This window comes from Echinops telfairi, unplaced genomic scaffold, assembly GCF_000313985.2.
Source record: "Echinops telfairi isolate 266 unplaced genomic scaffold, ASM31398v2 ScPeMD7_3;HRSCAF=10, whole genome shotgun sequence".
Classification (NCBI taxonomy): Eukaryota; Metazoa; Chordata; class Mammalia; order Afrosoricida; family Tenrecidae; genus Echinops; species Echinops telfairi.
Window position 1 is genome coordinate 34,438,131 of NW_022103899.1, and position 19,841 is coordinate 34,457,971.

The window sequence follows — 19,841 nt, forward strand, 5'->3', positions numbered from 1 at the left end:
ACACACACACACACACACACACAGAGACAGATTGTGTGTATGTGTCTTAGATTCCTAGTGTTGCCATAACAAAATGCCACAAAGTAGCTGACTTTAAAGAAACAAATTTATTTCCTCTTAGTTCTGGGGCTACAAGTCTGAATCCAAGGCATAGGTAGGACTATGCTTTCTCTCAAACTTTATATTTTCTTTTCACCGGATGTCTTTAATCACCTGTTTTTAACTTACTATATTTTGTTGGCTAGTTCACTTTTCAGAAAAATAAAACAAATGTATAATCAAACAAATTTCTCTGGGAAACACCAGTTCTCTGTTTTCCCCTTATTATATCCTCTATGTCAACCATCCCTCCTATTAAAAAGATACCAGGCCTAGTTTCCCCAATATGCATATAATTTTGGTGAATATCCTGAAGGTTTTCTTTAAAGCACACACAGAAAAGAGAGTGAATTATATTTGGACATGGAGGAATGGGATACTGGAAATAGATCTCAAAGGAAATGGGTGGGGACTTTTAGAAAAATATGGAGCAAAGTCAGTAATAACATAGCAGACATATTTGTTTGTTAGCCTATTTGGTAAGTCTAAATGTGGAGAACATTTCTCATCAACTAAATCTTGGATTATATTTGCATGTGGGATGATCATAAACTGGAGGGGCAATTTGAGGTGTTTCAGTGTGGTAGTTACATAATCTGGTGTCAGCTTGAGACTATTGAATGAAGGGGTGGAGTTTAGCCTGTCAATCAGGTCACAGCTTGATGACCTCATTTGGAGGCGCATGGAGATAAACAACTTACTGGAGGCAGGACACACATACACTTCCTGCGAGACATTCCTGTTGACAAGCCACATGGAGCTACACTGATGGAGCCAGAGCCCTGGAGCTGGAGGAGCCACATGGAGACCCAGCCCAGTGCTGAGATCCTTCCACCACCACTGGATCTACAAGACCTTCCACCCACTGGCCTGTGATCTTCCTGCATTCAGCATTATTGCATGGCTGTGTGAGTCTAAAGAGGAATTTATGGACTGGTATTGGACATATGGGATAATATTGGTCTTATGGGCTTCATCTGGACTGGGCTAGGATATTTCTCAATATACAATTGCTCTTTTATTTAAAGCTCTTTCTTATACACGTATGAGTGTCCTTGACTTTGTTTCACTAGTCAACCCAGACGAGCACATTCAGTAAGCCCTAATTCATGCTTGTAGTCTTAAATATCTCCTATAAAGGAGGAACCACAATGAAGGGAGCCCAATTGAATCAAACTTTTCCAAGCTACACAGTTCAGTCATTAAGGGAATACTGGAAATAATATTCTTTACAAGAGGCTGTTTTTCATCTTGAAAACATGTAATATTGTTATTATTTTTGAAGGCTTAATAGATTGAAAGACAGGATTCTATTTGTGCCAGAAATTCAAGCTAGCTATTTTATTTGATTCCAAAGGAGAAAAAAAAAGGAGACTGTAGCTATTTCAGTAAATATCCATAACTCGTCTGAAGGAGCCAACTTTAGCACTCACGGCCCCCCAGTCGTGGTACCGCCTGTACTCCCCCGGCCGCAGCAGGTACTGCCGCCCATGGTAGCTGGGCAGCTCGTAGAGGACCCAGCAGCCCTCCAGCACGTGGAGGGAGTGGATCTCATTGAGGTGGAAGCGGTCCTGGAGAGAGAGACAGTCATCTGTGATCTCTGACATCTGTCCTCTGAAGTCATCTCTCTCATATATCTTCATTCTGTACGTGCCGGAGTGCTAAAGGGACAGACAGGAGAGACGCGATTGAATTAAAATACAGATGAATGTTCCAACCCCTCCACCTTCCTGCCAAGAGCTTCACTGTTAAGTCCAGGTTTGCTTCCACAGCAACCATGTTGCAGAGATCCAAAGAGCTTTTCTCTTCCCTATTATTGACCCCCTGGAGGACTGAGCTGCCCCTGACTTCGTCCACGGCATTTTCGACAGCCTCGCATGCCTGTGAAAGCTGGACGGTGAATAGGAAGCTGAGGAAGAGCTGATGCCTTGAAGTAGGCTGTTATCAAACAGCACTGGACATTCCATGCACTGCCACAAGAACAACAGATCTGGGTCGCAAGTACAGCCAGAATGCGCCTCAGAAACGAGATGGCCAGTTCTAGCTAATCCAGAGGGATCGGTCCCTGGAGGAAGACATCAAGCCTGGCAGAGTGTCACCAAAAACAGAGGCATCTGTGCAAAATAGACGGACACGTAGCGGCTTCCACGAGGGCCAAAACAGCAATCATTGGTCTCGGGGTTCATCACCCTGAAGTCGTCATGAGCTATTTTCGACTCCTGATGGAAAAGAAGGAACTTACTCCTTTGGCCCTGAGTATGACCACCGCAGCGAGCGGAGCCTCGTCTTTTGCTGTCCATTCCCTTTGAAAATCCGATGTGATCACTGATAGAAAAAATAACCCAGAACCTTGGGAGACTGTGGATCGTACTGTACCTCAAAAGCTAATAGCAATCAACCAACCATGGAAACCCACTGAAGAGCTGCAGAAGGCCAGAAAGGCAACCACATGACCAACTATTGTTGCTGTCTTCCAAAGAGGGCTCTGTGAATCCAGGGGAAACACTCCCACCGCTCGCGCTAGGTTACAGAAACCAGTGTTCGGGAAGGCGTCTGCTACATGTTTAGGGTGTCACCTACATTTTAGACTTTGAATAAGAAGTTCAAGGTAGTGTAGCAAGAACCACCTGGTCCAAAATGAAATTCCTGTGTTTATTTTTCTGGTTGTAAATTTGAATTTTGCATATTAAAATAGTTGTTGATGCCTGAGTGTTTTCCTTGAAATGTGTAAAGATTTAGAAATCAGATTGTCATATTAATAAATTACCATTTGTGCAAATAAAATAAAATAAAATAAAATAAAACAGCAATAATTGTGCAGATGGGGTAAGGCCAGGCCATGTTTGGCTCTGTTGTACATAGGTTTGATATGAGTTGGAACCAACTTGATAGCCCATAGTAACCACATGAGACATGAACAAAATGAGCACAGAATTAATGCCATCTAGTTGATTCACACCCATAGTGACCCTGTAGGACAGAGGAGAACTCTCCCTGTGGATTTCTGAGACTGTAAATTGTTACCAAATAACTGGTGGCTTTGAACTGCTGACTTTACACTGAGCAGCCCAACAAGTAACCCACCACGTCCTCAGGGCTCCCTGCATGAGCTATAGCTCTTATCAATAATAATATGATGGTTTATATGATCTTATTTCTTTATCTCTGTTTTCATCACCTCAATGTCAGTACAATGTCAACCCAATTCTTGGACTCCCTTTCTGACCTCCTACCTTCAATCCATTGAGTTTCGTTTCACAGCAAGAATCATTGCCATCAAACTATTTTGATGACATATGCCTCCCATACTCTACTCTTCTAAGAACCAATCACTCCCTAGAAAACACTAAACTTCAAAGTTCACTTTGGGGTTATGGCCTTTGTTATTGACCAAACTGTGTCCCCCAGAAATGTATATAGTAAATTTGGTGGCACACAGGTTCATTTATGTGGCAACTACCCAAAAGATGGGTGGTTCCGACCAACGAACTACTCCTCACAAAGGATAGTGATCTCTGCAATGGAGCCCTGGTGGCAATGTTGGGTGGGTGTCAAACCGCTAATCAATCACAAGACTAGAGGTTCAAACCCCATCAAGCAATTTGCTCCCATAAAGACTTATAGCCTCAGATACTCTGTACAGAGTCCCTGGCAGTCGGAATAGACTTGCTGGCAGTGGTAAAATTGGGGGTTTGTTTTTCTGTAAAGATCACAGCCTTGGAAACCACATGAGGCAGTTTATTCTGACCTATCAGGTCGTTAGGCGCTGGAATCTCCTTGGTAGGTATGGGGTTGGGTTGCTTTGGGGGGTTTGGGTTCTGTGGTTATAATCCTACTGGTGGCTAGGTTTGAGCTATGTTAATGAGACAGGGTTAGTGTTGGGTCTATCTTAAATTAATCTCTTTTGAGATAAAGAGAACATACTGAGTATGGCACCAGGCAAGCAGGGAGAGGAAGATACCAAGGCCACATGGAGCTCCCCCTGCAATGGAGGAGCAGTAGAAAAGTAACAAGGACCTTCACCCACAGACAGAAAAACACTTCCCCCAGTGCCAGTGTCCTGATTTAGACTTCTAGACTCCCGAACAGACTCCCTAGCTCTGTTAGGGAAAGACGCCCACTTACAATATTTCTGCTCTATCAGCTCATGATAATAAGATAGTCTTCCCTCCAGTTTATACCTCAAAGTGAGCTAAAAGGTATTGACTACTAAATTAGAACTAGAACCCATACTCACTCACTGCCATTGAGTCCATCCAGACCGACAGAGACCCTATAGGACAGGGGAGAGCTGCCCCAGTAGGCTTCCAAGACTATCAATCTCTATAGGAGTAGAGAGTCTCGTTTTTCTCCCATGGGGTGACTGGTGATTTTGAACTGCTGACCTCTCAGTTAGCAGCCCCATATAGAACTCACTATGTCACCCAGGCTCTTAGAAACCATACATAGGGACCCATAGTCTTCAGGAAGAACAATAAAAGAGGAAAATAAGCAAACATGTTTTTATCAATTAACGTTTCCGATTATATTAAATTTTAATATCTTTAATTTCTAGCTTGAAGTGATCTGTCCTGACCACTGAGGAAAGTGCATCTCCCCCTCCACCACTTGTGGCAAAATGCATACAGAACAAAAGCATTTGCTGTTTTAACTTTTTACTAGTACCAAACCCAAACCAAATTACTCCCATCAAGTCAATGCTGACTCCTAGTGACCCCCTGTGGGTTTCTGAGACTGTAACTGTTTACCGCCCGGTCTTTCTCCCTCTTAGCTGCCAGTGGTTTCAAAATGCTGACTATGAGGATCTAAGCCCAACGAGGAACCACTACACCCCAAGTGACATTAATTACCATCACCACGTTGTGTAGTAATCACGACCATAGGTTGCAATGACATCGTGAAGAGATCATAATTTCAGTCCTTTCATGTTCTGCTGTTTCTTAGTCTCTTGTTTTTTAAAATTACTTTAAAACTATAAAGTTAGGGAACTCCTCGTTAAAGAAAACACTACAGAGTACATGAAAAATGAGTCACACCCAAGGCACTTCATACATGTGGTTGCATGCGTTAACATCACTTCCACTTTCTGCTGTTCCATCATTGGAGCTGTTTGGTTTGAGAATGATATTGTTAATGGCTTTCATTTCCCAAACTGAAGACATGGCAGTAACTAGCCCAGTGGACTACGTGGACCATGGAAAAACATCCGTCTCCACCACCCTGAGACCAGAAGAACTAGACAGTGCCCGACTCCCACAACCAACTGCTTGGGAAGGGGTCACATTAGCAGGTCCTCGATAGAGGGGGAGAAAACTGGAACAAAACTGAACATCATGAAAGAGGCCAGGCTGACTGGTTGGAGAGAAACCGGAGGCGCCCCCAAGACTATAGCTTTTAATCCTTTTAGTTCTGGACCTGAAGCCACCTCCGGACTCAATTTTCAGCCAAACAAACGATAGGACCACATGGGGAACAAGAGCTCTAGTGCGGTATACCCATCTTAGAAGAACCCACCATGTGAGATCCAAAGGGCAGCATTTCCCCCAAGGACAAAGCTCAGAAGGGTTAGGAAAGAAGGAGAAATTCAAGCAGGAAACTCAAGGGGGAAGTAAGCTACTTCCTACAGCCAGGAGATTGCAACGAGCAAGTCGAAACAAAATCTGTGTGATTCTCGGACTGTAAAACTCAGACTCTGCTCTGTAAACTTGCACCCAATACACAATTAAACGTGTAAAAACAAGGCTTTCCTTTCCAAAGGGACCAAAGACAAAACCACGCTCACGTAGGGGATGAGGCGGCAGGAGCGGACCGTGTCGCTGAGGCCCATCCACTGCTGGTAGTCGGGGTACTCGCCCCGGTGCAGGAAGTACTGCTGCCCCTGGTAGTTGGGGCGCTCATAGAGCATCCAGCAGCCGCTGTCCACGCGGATGGAGTTGCAGCGGCTGAAGTAGGTCTGCAGGTTGGGACAGTCGCTGCTGCACTCGTGGGAGCGGCCCTGGAAGCCCCGGTCCTCGTAGAAGGTGATCTGCAGTGGAAACCAGGGTGACAGCAGACAGTCAGCCAGAAGGTACATCCCCACACACGGGAGACTCAATGGACATGGTACGGCCCCCCGTTACTCACCTTCCCCATGCTTGTTGACAGAGACCGATCAGCGTTCAGTGGATGGGGACAGCAGTGGCAGCTGGTATATATTACAGGATGACTGCTGTGTTGGCAAGACCAAGACAAAAGGGGCCTGGGAGTAGTGCATCTCGGGATTGCTATGTTTTCTCTTTTGCTTTTTCATTTAGGGAGCATGGGGCAGGGGCTGTCATTCTCTCTGGCCTTTTCCAGTGAAAGGAATTGAAGTCAGCAGAGCCATTATGATCTTGGGCACAAAGGGCGCACTTCTCACCCTACACAGCTCTCTGGGAATACAGCATTTTGCCCAGCATTTTGTCACGTTTTCCCATGAAAACTGCTGAGATGAGTGGAGGTGTATATGGCTCTGGGGCAAGGGGGTGGGGGGCAGAGGGGACCCATGAGAGTCCTATGAATGCCAGAAGGACTTGTTCTAAGGGGCCACAGAGAATCTCAAACAAAACTCTTTTCCATGAGAAAGACACGAATGTTTCCCGAATGACTTCATCAGCATGGTATGGCTTTTTTCAAAAGAGTATTCTGTGTATATTTGTATAAAGAAACAAATATTTAGGACAGTGTGTACACCAAAATGTTAATGGTGGTGATCAGCGAGTGACAAGAGAAGAGGGTCTCACTTTACATGTGGATTCCTGTGTGTGTGTGTGTGTGTGTGTGTGTGTGTGTGCTTCTTAGACTCTTCATTTTCTATTGTGAATATGTGCTGCTTTCATGAAGGGAAAAAAACCACCAACATTTAAGTGGAAAGGTTTACATTTTAAATAGTAAAAAGCAGCAAATTTAGAAAGAGGTTTATTTTTGTCTTGAAATCAAACCACTTCTCTTTTAACACTTTTTTAGAAAAAAAGTGTTTCAGCTACAATGCAGGACACTGCAAGGCTGGGAGCGCTCACAGACAGGGTGGAGGGCGGTCGTGTAGGACGGCCGGGGTTTTCATCAGCAGCGTCATGACTGGCTTGTGTGTTCTCTCAGAAGCAATCCTGTTCAGAGATGCCAGGTGCTTGTGGAAGCGCTGTCTCCCATGCCGCCATCGACCCATTCCACCTCATGGCCGCCCTGTGTGTGTGTTGAAGAGGGCGGTGCTCCCTAGGGTGACAGAGGCTGGTCTGGGGCAGTAGGTCACCAGAATTTTCTTCTGAAGTGCCTCCGGATGGACTTGAACCTCCAGCCTTTCTGTTAGCAGCAGAGATCAGTACCCATCTGCACCACCCAGGGCCGACGTTGACTCAGAGGCTCCCCCACCTCCCCCTCCGACCCCCATCCCCCGCTTAGGCAGTGGTAACCCCAGCTCACCTACATGCCACGTGTACATAGAGAGATAAAAACCAAATCCTGCCTCAGAGTTAAGCAATACGTTGGCAAGCACCCTTCATGGAGATCTTCAGCCAGTCTGCAAAGCAGCTATCAAAGGACGGGGGGCAACAGCCACCAAGGAAGAAGGTCTTCTCATCTCGAGCCAAGCTGGGGAGCTGTGAAAACTGGGCAGAGTCCTACCCAGCTAGACAGCCAGCGGGGTGCCCAAGGGCTGACCCCAGGTTAATTTCAGACGCACTCTCCCACCTCGCTCCTGATGCTCCAGGTAGTCTCAGCTAGTCACAATCGAGCCCAACGCAGACAAGGCTGCATGGGCCTCCCAGTGGAAATGCAGCCACTTTAAGCAGACGTCAACAAGCCAGGCCTGGTGTTACTACTGAAACTGCCCTGCAGAAGCAGCCCATCGAAACCTTAAGAAAGGCACCGTGTGGACTCACATTCCCCGGATCAAAGTGCCACCGCTCACATCTATGGGCACAGAGTGGCCTTCGTTTTGGAAAGACACTGTAAGACAGTGGTCAACCTTCCTCGGGCCGCGACCCTTTAATACAGCTCCTCATATTGGGGTGACCCCCCCCAACCATAAAATTATTTTCATTGCTACTTCATCATTTGCTACTGTTATGAATCGTCATGTAAACATCTGATATGCAGGATGTATTTTCATAGTTGCAAATTAAACATAATGAAAGCACAGTGATTCATCACAAAACAATATGTAATTCTATATTGTGAAATATTTATTTCTAATGACAAATAAATGAAATTTTGTCTTGAAGCACGGTGTACCATGGGTAACAGTCTTCACACTGGGTACTCGTAGGTGGGCATATCTGCATGTGGGCGGACCCGCCTGGAGATGGGTAGAGGAGTGGTCTTGGTTCCTAAGACCATCGGAAATATGTGTTTTCTGATGGTCTTGGGCGACCCCTGTGAAAGGGTCGTTCGACCCCCCAAAAGGGTCACAACCCACAGGTTGAGAACCGCTGCTGTAAGGCCAATACTTTTTTCCCCCTCGCTAGTCATTTTAGTCTACTGAAAGAGAGCCCACACCTGTTTTCCTTTAGTGCTTTATTGCAGTGATTTTTAATAAAAGTTTCTATGTGAGAGCATAGTAAAGGCAGTAAGTAACAGGTTCGTTTTATCTGGGGAGGAAACTGGAAAGCTGCCGCCTTCACTCCAGCACCTGCGAGCGTCAAGACTAACCCTTTGTAAAATGCGCCGCCAAGCCAGGGGCTCTGCCAGACGGAGAATGCACTTTACTCTCTGCTGTGCTCGGCAGCCTTCCAGACACGAAAAGGTAGCAGAAGATGCACGCGGTGATGGACAAGCTTCTAAAAGAAACCTCAGCAGCCCAAGTCACACCCCACTGCCTTCTGGATCCTTAGGCGAACAGTAAAAAGCAAAAGGTAGTGGAGACGCTGTGGATTTAAAGTGAGGATTCCCCCCACTCTTCCAGAGATCTTATTAGGAAGCTCCCGTCTCAGTGACCTGCCGAACGAAAAAAAAAGATTTCAGTCTCGAGCACATCGATTGAACAAGGAACACTGATCTGAACGCTTTCAGTCTGTGGGGAGTTAACCCCTTTCTGATTGAGCTACAGTATTTTCTGCTTTGAACTGTTTGTCGATACCATGGGTTTTCAGTAATGGAAGGCAGCTAAAGCCAAGGAAAAAGAAATGGTGAGATGATTTGGGTTTTGATACAGTTATGTGGGAGACATATGTGAGCTTTGGTGGCAGGGTTGAAGGGGTGAGGTCACACTTCAGAGTCTCACAGCTGTATAGCACCTCAAGAAACCTGGCAGGCCGAACAGACTGGTGGGCCATATATGTCCCATAGGTCACAAAGAGGTCAAATATGAGATGCAAACTTGCTGAGCAAGATGTATTAAAATAAATCCAGGTAAAATGAATGCCCATGGAATTGTTTTACTAATAACTACACACTGAGGTATACAGGTACAAAGATGTACACAACTTGAGAAGGCTCAGAAAGAAATTAGCTATATCCACAGAGAAAGAGAGAGATGCGACAAAGAAACAGAGAATGATAAAGTTAATGGAGCAAAACATGAACAACTGGCAAATCTGATAAAGGCTATATAACACTTCTTTGTATTATTCTTATAAATTTCCATAAGCTTGAAATAATTTCCAAATAGAAAATTAAGTCATAAGTTCAACTTTTTTTGACATTTCTGAGACATCTTATTTTTTTTAACATCTTTTCTTTTATTTTTATTTTTTAATTTAAATCATTTTATTAGGAGCACATGCAACTCTTATCACAATAATACATACATCAATTGTGTAAAGCACATTTGTACATTCATTGCCCTCATCATTCTGAAAACATTTGCTCTCCACTTAAGCCTCTGGCAGAAGTTCAACTTTTTATGACTAACCCTACCCAAAGCTGAATGCTTCTTTGCCCTTCAGCGGTTGTTTGAATTATTTTGAATTTCTTATACAATGCTCTTAAATTCAGCAAGTAGAAAGCTTCCTTTTTGTAGGATGCAAATGTATTCAAACAAGACAGAGGTTGCAAAGTATTCTGGATCCACAAACGCCACACTTTAAAATGGTTCATTTTTGTTATGTCCATTTCAAAAACACAACATAGCAACCGAATGAAATAAAAAGGGAATGTTAGCTTTTGCTTGTTTCTTGAAGTGAGCCCAATTCATCGCTCACAGGGTCACTCTCCCAAATTTCCCCAGCCCTCGCTCTCTCCACCCCTCCAGCTGCTGCAGCAACCTCTCCGAGAGCCCGGCCACCGAGTCTGCACCGTTTCTGACCTTGTCTCCTCTCCTTCTAAAAGATGCCGCTTACTTTTCACATGACAACGGGCACTGCAGCCAGAACCCCAGCAACCTTTGCCTCCTCTCTGACTATTCTCTGAATTCTGCAACATGAACATACCGGGAACCCGAGGGGCAAGGATGGAGCAGGATTCTCACTAAGAGAAGATTCTCACTAGTGAGAGCAGCATTGCGGATAAGAACATTTGGAGCAATAGCATGCATCTAAATGTTCTACTCCGCACATTTCTTTGAATCGACAAAATGACAGTTAATTAACTTGTGACGAAATCTCAGATACATAAAAGTTAATGATGGTTAATATTTCCTTAAGCTTTTACTCTGGGCCCAGCATTGTTCCAGCTACGTCCCATGAATAATCCCAACCAAATTAAGAGGTAGGCACCATCATTTTCCCCATTTGCAGAGGAAGAAATTAAGGCACAGAGAAATTAATTAAAGTGACTGAAGCCACACAGCTGGTAAGTGGTGAGCTCTAGTTCTGAACCCAGAGCATGTGAATCCGAAGAATAAATCCTTTAACCTTCCTATAACCTTCTGCCTTCAAGCTGACGTCATTCCCAAGATTGTAAATCTATACAGGAGCAGACAGCCTCGTCTTTCTCCCTTAAAATACCTGGTGAGTTTGAACCAGCCTCGAGTAACCTTATGCTTAACCCACTACAACATAAGGGCTCTTAAACACTATATACTATAAAAACCAACCTGACCACTGCCATCAATTCATTTCCAACTCATAAACTCACTCAACGGCCACTGAGTCCATTCTGATTCATAATAATCCCATATAAAAAGTTCCCAAGGCTGCAGATCTTTGCGGGAGCAGACTACGTCACCCTTCTCGCTAGGTGTGACTGGCTCATTTGAACTCTCCAACTTGCAGTGAGCAGCCTAAGGCTCACTCAACAGCACCATCGAGAACCCAAAACCACACTCACTGCCAGTGAGTCGATTCCAGCTCAGGGCGACCCTATAGGGCTAAGTAGAACTGTGCCTGTGGGTTCCTGAGGTTATAAATCTTTATGAGCAGCAAGCCTCATCTTTCCCCCCAGAGCAGCGGGTGGTGGATTTGAACCACTCAACCAGCAGTTAGTCCAAAGTGTAACCCACTATGCCACCAGGGCCCCCTCACCACATTATACATCCATTTTGGTTCCATCTGGGTTTTACACTTACTTTGGTCTTCGGCTGTGTGTTCAAAGGGACACGTCTCGATGATTTCCATCCCATGGCATTTTTAGCCCTGGCATAGCTGTGGGTGCCATTTTTATTTGTTGCTCCTCTTCTGAACATGACACCTACAGTGACCACATCTGTATATAAAACCATTGTTCTAGAAACCCGTGTCCACCCAGCGTTTCCATCCTTTCCTTCTGGAGTGCTTTGCTCCCTTTACCAAAGGTCTGAGAAGGCCTGCCCAGCTCTTGGTAATGGGGTGTGACAGGGGAGGGGAATAAGATCACAAAAGCTGATTCTTTTTTTTTGTAATTCAACCAGACAAAGAAATCACATTGCTATAACAGCTCTGACCTTAGTTGGGAGCCAAGCACCTAACCTTACTGACATGTCTTGCTGCAGATAGAGATAAACAGGCTTACTCTGTGTGCGAGCAGACTCCGCTGCCTTGGGTGCTGTTAACATGGCAAAGGGGTGCAAGGAGAGGCGGAGAGGTGGAGCTCGGGGAGCCTGGAAGGAAAACAGTTTGAGTTAAAAGCTGACACACTGTGTGCTGTGACCATGTGCTGGTGACAGCACTGAGCCTGGTTCATAGCCTGTTGTCCTTAGGGATAAGTAACACCCCACTGACGGACTCAAATGGTACAAACTTTCTTGTGCTGCTTTTTGCTCAAGTGCTTGGTAACCTTTGCCTAGAATGTCCTTCCACACGCTGAGTGACGCTGTTCAGTTTGCTCCCATGGCCTGGCCAGCCATTTCCTCCTGCATTGTCTGCACATCTTCCACTTTCCCTAGCAAGTGCAGCTCAAAGACCTTCTTTTCTGACAAAGGTGCCCCGATGTCCCCAGCCCTTCTCCTCTCTGCTGGCCCTCCCCAGTCCCAAGACAGAGTTCTTTGACTCACTCCATCGTGATCACAAAGCACAGAGTTGTCGTTAGGTGCCGGTGGTGGTGGTTGTCAGGCTGAGTCAGTTCCAGCGCACAGAGATCCTGTGCACAATACAATGAAACACGGCAGGGTCCTGCACCATCCACAGCAACCATTCCCACACCGCGCCCAAGGATGTAAGCACGTAGTCCAAGAAAACAAGCTCTCAGTCATCGAGTCAATGCTGACTCACAGTGGCCCCCTGTAACTGTTACAGGAGTAGAAAGTCCAGTCTTTCTCCAATGGAGCTGCTGGTGGTTTCGAACTGCTGACCATGCAGATTGCAGCCCAACGCATAACCACTACACCACCAGTAGCATATCACAACCTCGTGTGTTACAGTTAGGGACAACCTGTCTGTCTGTGTTACACCACACAGAAAACTCACTGGGGCTAAAATGCTCCCTTCACTAATTCCTTCAGTAACTGTTTAAACCAGCACCTACTTAGACCAGATCCTGTTTCAGAAGCTTTGGGCAGTAAGACAGACAAGAGTCCTCCCTTCTGGGTCTGGGAATCTAGTGTGGAGAGACTAACAATAAACCAGTAGTTAGCCAGCCAGCACCCTCACCCATTGCACTGTTTTTAATGAATGAATGAAACTAGGTGATATGCAGCCATTTCTGATAGAATTATCTAGAACAGCGGTTCTCAACCTGTGGTTCGTGACCCCTTTGGGGGATCGAATGACCCTTTCACAGGAGTCAACTAAGAACATTGGAAAACACATATTTCTGATGGTCTTAGGAACTGAGACACCGCTCCTCTATCTGTCTCCAGGCAGGTTGGCCCACAGGCAGATACACCCATATACAAGTACCCAGCGTGAAGATTGTTACCCATGCTACACCATGCTTCAAGACATTTTCATTCTATAGACATAGATAGATGATAGATAGATAGACAGAGAGAGAGAGAGAGAGAGAGAGAGAGATACTGGCCAGTGTATATGTATGTATATATATATATGTATACATACATACATACATATATATATATACATATATACACACACACACATATATACTGGTCAGTATCTATTTATCTATATGTAATGGTCTTGCTTCTCTAGAGGACCTGGCCTACCACAGCCGGAGAGAAGCACTCCTAGGAAAGAGAACAAGAAAGGCAAGAGTAAAGGTCTTAGGATCAACTGTGCTTTCCAGAATCAGAAAGCATATGAATAGAGCACAAGGAGAAGGCAAAAACTTTAGCTGAGGCCAAAGAGGGAGCTGGGACTCAGGCAGACCTTGTCGGGTGCACACCGGTTTTATCTCCAGGGTGCAATGGGGAGCCACAGAAATATTTTCTAGTGGGGATGAGACAGGTCTGGTTTAGACTTGTACAAAGACCGCTTTGGCTGCTGTGTGCAGAATGGACGGGAGTCTAAAGGCAGGAAGACCAGGTAGTTAAGTTAACTTCAGAGAGTGTCTGGCACAGAGTGGGCCCTAAAGTGCTATTGATAAGTTGATCACCTGCCATTCTGTTCAAGACAGTAGCAGTTCAGGCAGGGACATTAGTAACAACCTGGCTGGATTTGAAGGCAGGTCCTAGAAGGCTGAGGGCAAGAAATTGAGGGCCTAGGAAGGTATGTGGGAACCTACATGAAAAGAGGGCTCTGGCAAGTGCATGCATCATAAAGGGGTGAAGGGAGTAGATGGTGAGGCTTACCAGCTTTTCACCTGGAGCAGCAACTTAACTGAACCATCATTTTGATGTTCCTGAGACCGGAGCTGAGAGACATCTCTTCCTACATGTCAGAGCAGTTGAGTATGTGCTTAAGGCCATACTATTTCCCCAAATAAAAACAGCACATACCAACTAGTAAAGGCATTTTGTCTGCTCAAAAGTCTTGGGCATGTGGTTGGAATGTTGCAAGATTGTATTTTCTAAAACGCTTGAATGTTTATCCAGGAAAAGGGACATTAAATGAGAGAAGTACTAGAAAATCTAAGAGTGAGTTGCCTATTTCCTACAGCAGTCCTTTTCCAGAAAGTCGAGTTTCTATCAATCAAAAAGAGAAAGTCAAGTGATCCAGTAGGAAAATGTAGAAAAGCGAAGGAGAAGACACCGGAGTGACTGGCTGTCCATTAGTGAGCAGGAGCACACCAGTGAAAGCCAAAGCAGACTCCCCTAAAACGCTGAAAAGACTGGCAACAGTCTGCTGCTGTTGTTGTTGTTGTTGTTGTCGTCGTCAGGTATTCTTGAGTCTGTTCCAATTCACAGCACTCTGAGGGAAAACAGAATGATGCTGCCTGGTCCCACCTGGCCCCGCGCCATCCTCACAGTTTTCATGCGTGAGCCTGTTGCAGCCACTGTGTTGATCCATCTTGTGGGGATCTTATTCTCTTTGGCGGACCTTCTCTAACATTTCACAGCCTGGAAACAGCACATGTTGGTAGCAACCTACGTTGCAAGTAGAAGAGTGCTTGTAGTGGTACCATGTGGCACAATGGTTACGCGCTCGGCCACCCAACTTTCAGGAACCCCTGGCACATCGTCATAGCAGGCCCTCAGATGCTATTGACAAGTTGATTAACTGACTTTCTGAAGCCACCCAGAGGCTCTCCGAGGGAAAGAACTGGCAAACCCTCCTCTAAGGATATAAATAACAAAACTCACTGAAGTCAAATCTGATTTATAGTGGCCCTGCTCCTCAGGGTTGATGAGACTGTGATCTTTCCAGGAACAGACAGCCTCATCCTTCTCCCATTGGGCAGCTGGTGGGTTTGAACGTCTGGTTCACAGCACAGTGTGACCTACTGCACCACCGGGGTCTTCCCACAAAGATTACCATCTAGAAAACCCTATGTAGGAGTTCCGCTCTGTCACCCAGGGTTGCTATGGGTTGTCATAGACCTCAGAGGCAGCTAACAACAGCAAGTGATGGTTGAAGATGCACTTATTCTAGGGTCTAGAATTTCCCTCCTAAGCACACACCACTCAAAGACTCTCACATGGTATAACAAGCGACAATGAATAACCAAAAGGTCTAAGATAGAAGAATGTACAAGTAAATCATGGCATCTTACTACCGTGGATAACTTTATGCCTCGAAAATAAACCACAGCTACTGCAACCAGATGGATGAATATCAGGAACACATGTGAGTGGACAGCAAAGAAATCCTTGCCCTAGTACATTTGCTATTAGCCCATTTCTATCACACCCCAAAATATGGGACATGACATAATATGGTGTTTAAGGACATATAGGTTGTAAGACTAGAAAGGAAGAACGTGAGTAGAATAAGCACATAATTCAGGGCAGCAGTTCCTGATGAATAGGAGGCATGGCCCTGGAGGGAGTGGATATTGTTTCATGTCATATACTTGGATGGTTTATTGGTTTGCTTGGTCCTTATATTGTTAACAGTACTGGGCATAATTGATATTGAAAGTAATTTTTTAAGCCTTTCATTCTGTCCACACAGAACTTACGAAAAGAGTTCTCCCTCTGTGCCCAGTTCATCTAAGTTTACATCCTCACAGTAAGTCGTCAGAGCCAGAGCCCGCAGGTCAGGGCTGCAGAAGTGGGAGAGGGGCAAGAAAGGCCTGTTGCAGAGAGGCCAACCAGCTGTCCAGTGGGCCCGACAGAGCAGGGAGGGCACTGGCCAGCTTGAGGAGGGGTAATCATGGAAACAACACCAACTAATATTGGAGACTGGTACTGTGCCCACTAACCCACTGCCTTGACTCTGTTCCAACTCACAACAGCCTTACAGGACAGAGTAGAACTGCCCCCTTGGGTTTCCGGGACTATAAACCTTTATGCAAGCAGACAGCCTTCTTTCTGTCCCATGGAGCAACTGGTGAGTTTGAACTGCCAACCTTGTGGTTAACCCAGTGTGCCACCGGGACTCTACTCTGTGCCCAGCATCTTGCTTAATTTAACTCATGATGTTCATGGTCTCCTTTAATGCTAATGCAATTGGACTCTAAATCTAGAGTGACTTCTCACAGTTGGGTAACTTCTGTCATGCTGGGCTCAGGACTTGGCTGCTAACTAGCAGGTCAGCAGGAGAAAGGACCTGGCCCCATGCTTCTGTAAAGATTATAATTTAGGAGACGCCACAGGACAGTTCTCCCTTGTACTGTAGAGGCTGCTACGAGTGGGGATTGACTTGACAGCTCACAGATACAATGATGTATAGGGTAATTGGGTCCCAGAGAAGTTAAAGAGCTTATCCAAGGCCACAGAGCTGGCAGAAGGCAGGGTTTGTTTGCCTGTGAAGAGCATGACCTGGACTTTGGATGTGACCCTGGATGTCCTTGGAGGCTGGTAGGTCAAGCGTCTGGCTAAGGCTTCCGGGAGACAGCACAGTAGATGCTCTGGTGCTCTGCATTCCCACTCCTTGGCTTTTGCTGTGCTCGCCCTCTCTTTCTACAACACCTGGAGCTAGGGGCTCCTTCCATCACCTGCTTTAGTTTGTGGAAGGAAGGAAGAATTATTCTCTGTTTTCTAGTCTGTTGTTGAAATCTATTTGTTAAATGAATAAATCATTTTATTGGGGGCTCTTACATATATTATAACAGTCCATACATCACATATCAAGTGAACTTACACAGATGTTGCCATCATCAATTTCAAAACACTTCCTTTTTGAGCCCTTTAATATCAGCTCCTCTTTATTCCCTGCCTCCCCCGCCCTACCACCCTCATGAGCCCTTAATATATTATTATTTATATTTTTACATCTCTTATACCATTCCATATATCACTTCAGCTACAATTCTGATATCCGTCCCCCTCAAGGGGGGTTATACTGCCATCACTGCTGTCAGTTCCCCTTTCCCATCTTCCCTTCCCATACCCTCATGGAATTGTTACTCCCATTACTACATCTAAGGAGTTTGTGTAGCCTGGATGCCATGTACTGAAAGCTCTCATCTGTACCAAGGTACATATACCGGTGTAGCAGGATTTATAAGGTAGAACTGAGGTCATAATAGTAGGGGGAAGATGGACTAGAGAACTAGAGGAATGTTGTGTGTTTCCTCGATGCTGTACTGCACTCTGGATCTATGTTTTCTTCAGTCTAAAATTAGTAGGGCATTTTATACTTTTCTAAAATAAGTTGTAAATAATGCTTTTCTTGGTGAAGTCCTTAGTTGATTTTTTTTTTTAATGGGTTCAAAGACCTCAGCAAAGGCTCTCAGCAGCCAAAGGCTCGCGCTAGAATTCCGGCGGCGGAACCTCAGGCCACCGGGGTTCAGTGGCTGGCCCACGCCCTCCATGCGCAGCCACCAGCGATCTGTCCGGGGACGCTCTGAGCACGACACTGCACACATTCCAGTGGAGCTTCCAGAGCATGAAGAATTACGAAGAAAGGCCCGGCGAGCTCCTTCTGAAAATCAGACAGTGAAATTCCTCTGGGCCGCGTTTCATGCCGTGTGCCCGGGGCCACACGACGGACTGGGAGAAGCTCAAAGGCGACCCTCACGAACCACATCCACAAAAACAGGCTTCATCGAACCCAAACACAGACTCACCGCCAGTCAATCCTCACTCACGGTGGCCCTCCAGGACAGGCGAGAAGCGTCCCTGTGGGTTTCCGAGCCTGTAAATCTTTACAGGAGTAGAAAGCTCCGTCTTCCTCCCCTGGAGCGGCTGATGGTTTCCAAAAGCGGACCTTGTGCGATCGCAGCCTAACATGTAACCAGGACACCTGACCAGGGCTCCTGAGCCACAGCTCCTGAAAAAATACTTTGGTCTTGATCCTTTCCTGTCACCAGGTGGCAGCACATAGTCCTAGACGCGGAGAAAGCACTCCAGCTGAAACACAGTCCCCATAATGTGTCTTGTGATCTGTATCAGCTGCTGGAAATTCTACCTAATCTAATTAATATTCACCAGGGGTTTCAACTTTTGTTTGGGAAGGATTTTCGATATCACTTAAGAGACATTTTATCATGAAGAATCAAAGTTCAGTCAGATATTACACAGCCATTAAAGATGAGCCCTTAAAGAGACGGATTTTTTTTTTTAAACAGCTTCATCTCTGTCCAGATAGCTCTGTCTTTGGCAATGATGTTAAATCCCAAAAAGATATTTTGACAGCCGAGACAGTCACTGAAATGCCACATTTCCATTACGCAGGAGCAGTTTGGCTAATTCCTTCTTCAGGATGTGGAGAAGGTCCCTGACCGGCCCTCAAAGGCCAAGCCGGCACTCTTCCAGCAGAGAGCAGGTGTGACTCTCTGCCTCGGACTGCCACTGCAGCGATTCCGATCCATGGTGGCGCTACAGGACAGGATAGAACGGCCACCGTGGACTTCCGAGACTCGAACTCTTTTTATTTTTATATTGTCTTGGCATATAATTCACACATCATAAACGTCAACAGTTCAATCCGATTAAGAAGAGTTGTACAATCATCACCACGATCAATTTTAGAACATTTTCTTCTTTCATTATCATCAGCTCCCCATTTGCCGCCAACCTCCCCTGCCATGGCCCCAAGCATCCATTCATCCGTTACTGTGTCTGCGGATTTTGAGACTCTCACTCTTCGAGGGCGTAGTCTTCCTTCCAAGGAGCTGCTGGTCATTTCAAACTACCAGCCCACGTGGGTAGACCCTCCGATTTTCAGATTCATCTCTCAAAACACGTCTTTTATGATCATTGGGTGTCCAAACTAGGGAAAAGTTTACACTGGTATAAAGTGGTCTTAATAATTACACATAAGACCCTGATGAGCGATTTCACTTTTTCATAGTTAAAGCAGCAGGTCTCCACCTGCCATCATTACCCTCTCCCACCCTCCACTGGGGACACTGGCAATGCCTGGAGATATATTTGGTCCTCATACCTAAGAGGGGAGTGCTACTGCCATCTAGTTGGTGGGAGTCCAGTGTGCTGCTAAGCATTCTATATTGCCCCGGGCAGCCCACTACGACAAAGAACGGTCCTCCCCTATTAAGAATAGTGCCAAGGTTGAGAAATCCTGACTTGGAGGAAGGCAGAAGAAATCAGGTAACCTCCAAACACTAGATGCTAATTATAGCCATCATGGTGAGGACACATGTGCCAAGCACTCAGGGATTTACTGGTACCAACTCACTTCACAGCCTTATCAAGCCTTTTTTGCTGTCCCTGCAGTTACACATGACATGGAGGCTTATAAAACAAAAAGTCCTCAGAGAGGTCAGAGGGGCCGGCCCCAATCCCAACTACTACGTGGCCACCTGTCCCTCCCCCAGAAGAATTTATTTCAAAGGACAGCACTGAATATGCAGCTCCAGGTGAAGGACATATCTGATCAGAGCACACGGGAGCAGATGAAGGGGGAGGAGGAGAGAGTGGAGCACATCCTGGCCCACCAGGCCTTGAGGACGATGTTCCTGATTAGAGCAGC

At 45.8% G+C, this 19,841-nt stretch overlaps 2 protein-coding genes across 4 annotated transcripts in view; both read right to left on the bottom strand.

The window, feature by feature from the left end:
* Window positions 1–1,484: 1,484 nt before the first annotated feature.
* On the bottom strand, window positions 1,485–6,231 carry LOC101648849 (gamma-crystallin B). 2 transcript variants are annotated; one of them, XM_004701575.1, is made up of 3 exons: window positions 6,223–6,231; window positions 5,882–6,124; window positions 1,485–1,760 (listed from the first exon to the last, which is right to left on the bottom strand). In XM_004701575.1, the coding sequence occupies exons 1-3, from the start codon at window positions 6,229–6,231 to the stop codon at window positions 1,485–1,487; spliced, it is 528 nt and encodes a 175-aa protein (XP_004701632.1). The 2 variants fall into 2 exon arrangements, with proteins under 2 accessions (XP_004701632.1, XP_004701631.1); XM_004701574.1 differs by having other exon boundaries at window positions 5,876–6,124.
* Window positions 6,232–8,547: 2,316 nt separating this feature from the next.
* Window positions 8,548–19,841, bottom strand: part of CUNH2orf80 (chromosome unknown C2orf80 homolog) — a 23,627-nt gene continuing 12,333 nt past the window's right edge. For both annotated transcript variants that reach the window (XM_045296040.1, XM_045296039.1), the window contains 3 exons: window positions 11,980–12,067; window positions 11,558–11,679; window positions 8,548–9,048 (listed from right to left, as the gene is read on the bottom strand). In XM_045296040.1, the coding sequence (XP_045151975.1) occupies window positions 9,025–9,048; window positions 11,558–11,679; window positions 11,980–12,067 (234 nt within the window). In that variant the 3' untranslated portion in view covers window positions 8,548–9,024. The remainder of the gene's footprint in view (window positions 9,049–11,557; window positions 11,680–11,979; window positions 12,068–19,841) is intronic.

What these genes read in the sequence shown, in the direction of transcription:
- LOC101648849 (XM_004701574.1), bottom strand. An exon ending in GCCTCATCCCCTACGTGAGC is followed by an intron (nt 1,761 to 5,875) that starts GTGGTTTTGTCT and finishes CTGTCCCTTTAG; the next exon opens with CACTCCGGCACGTACAGAAT.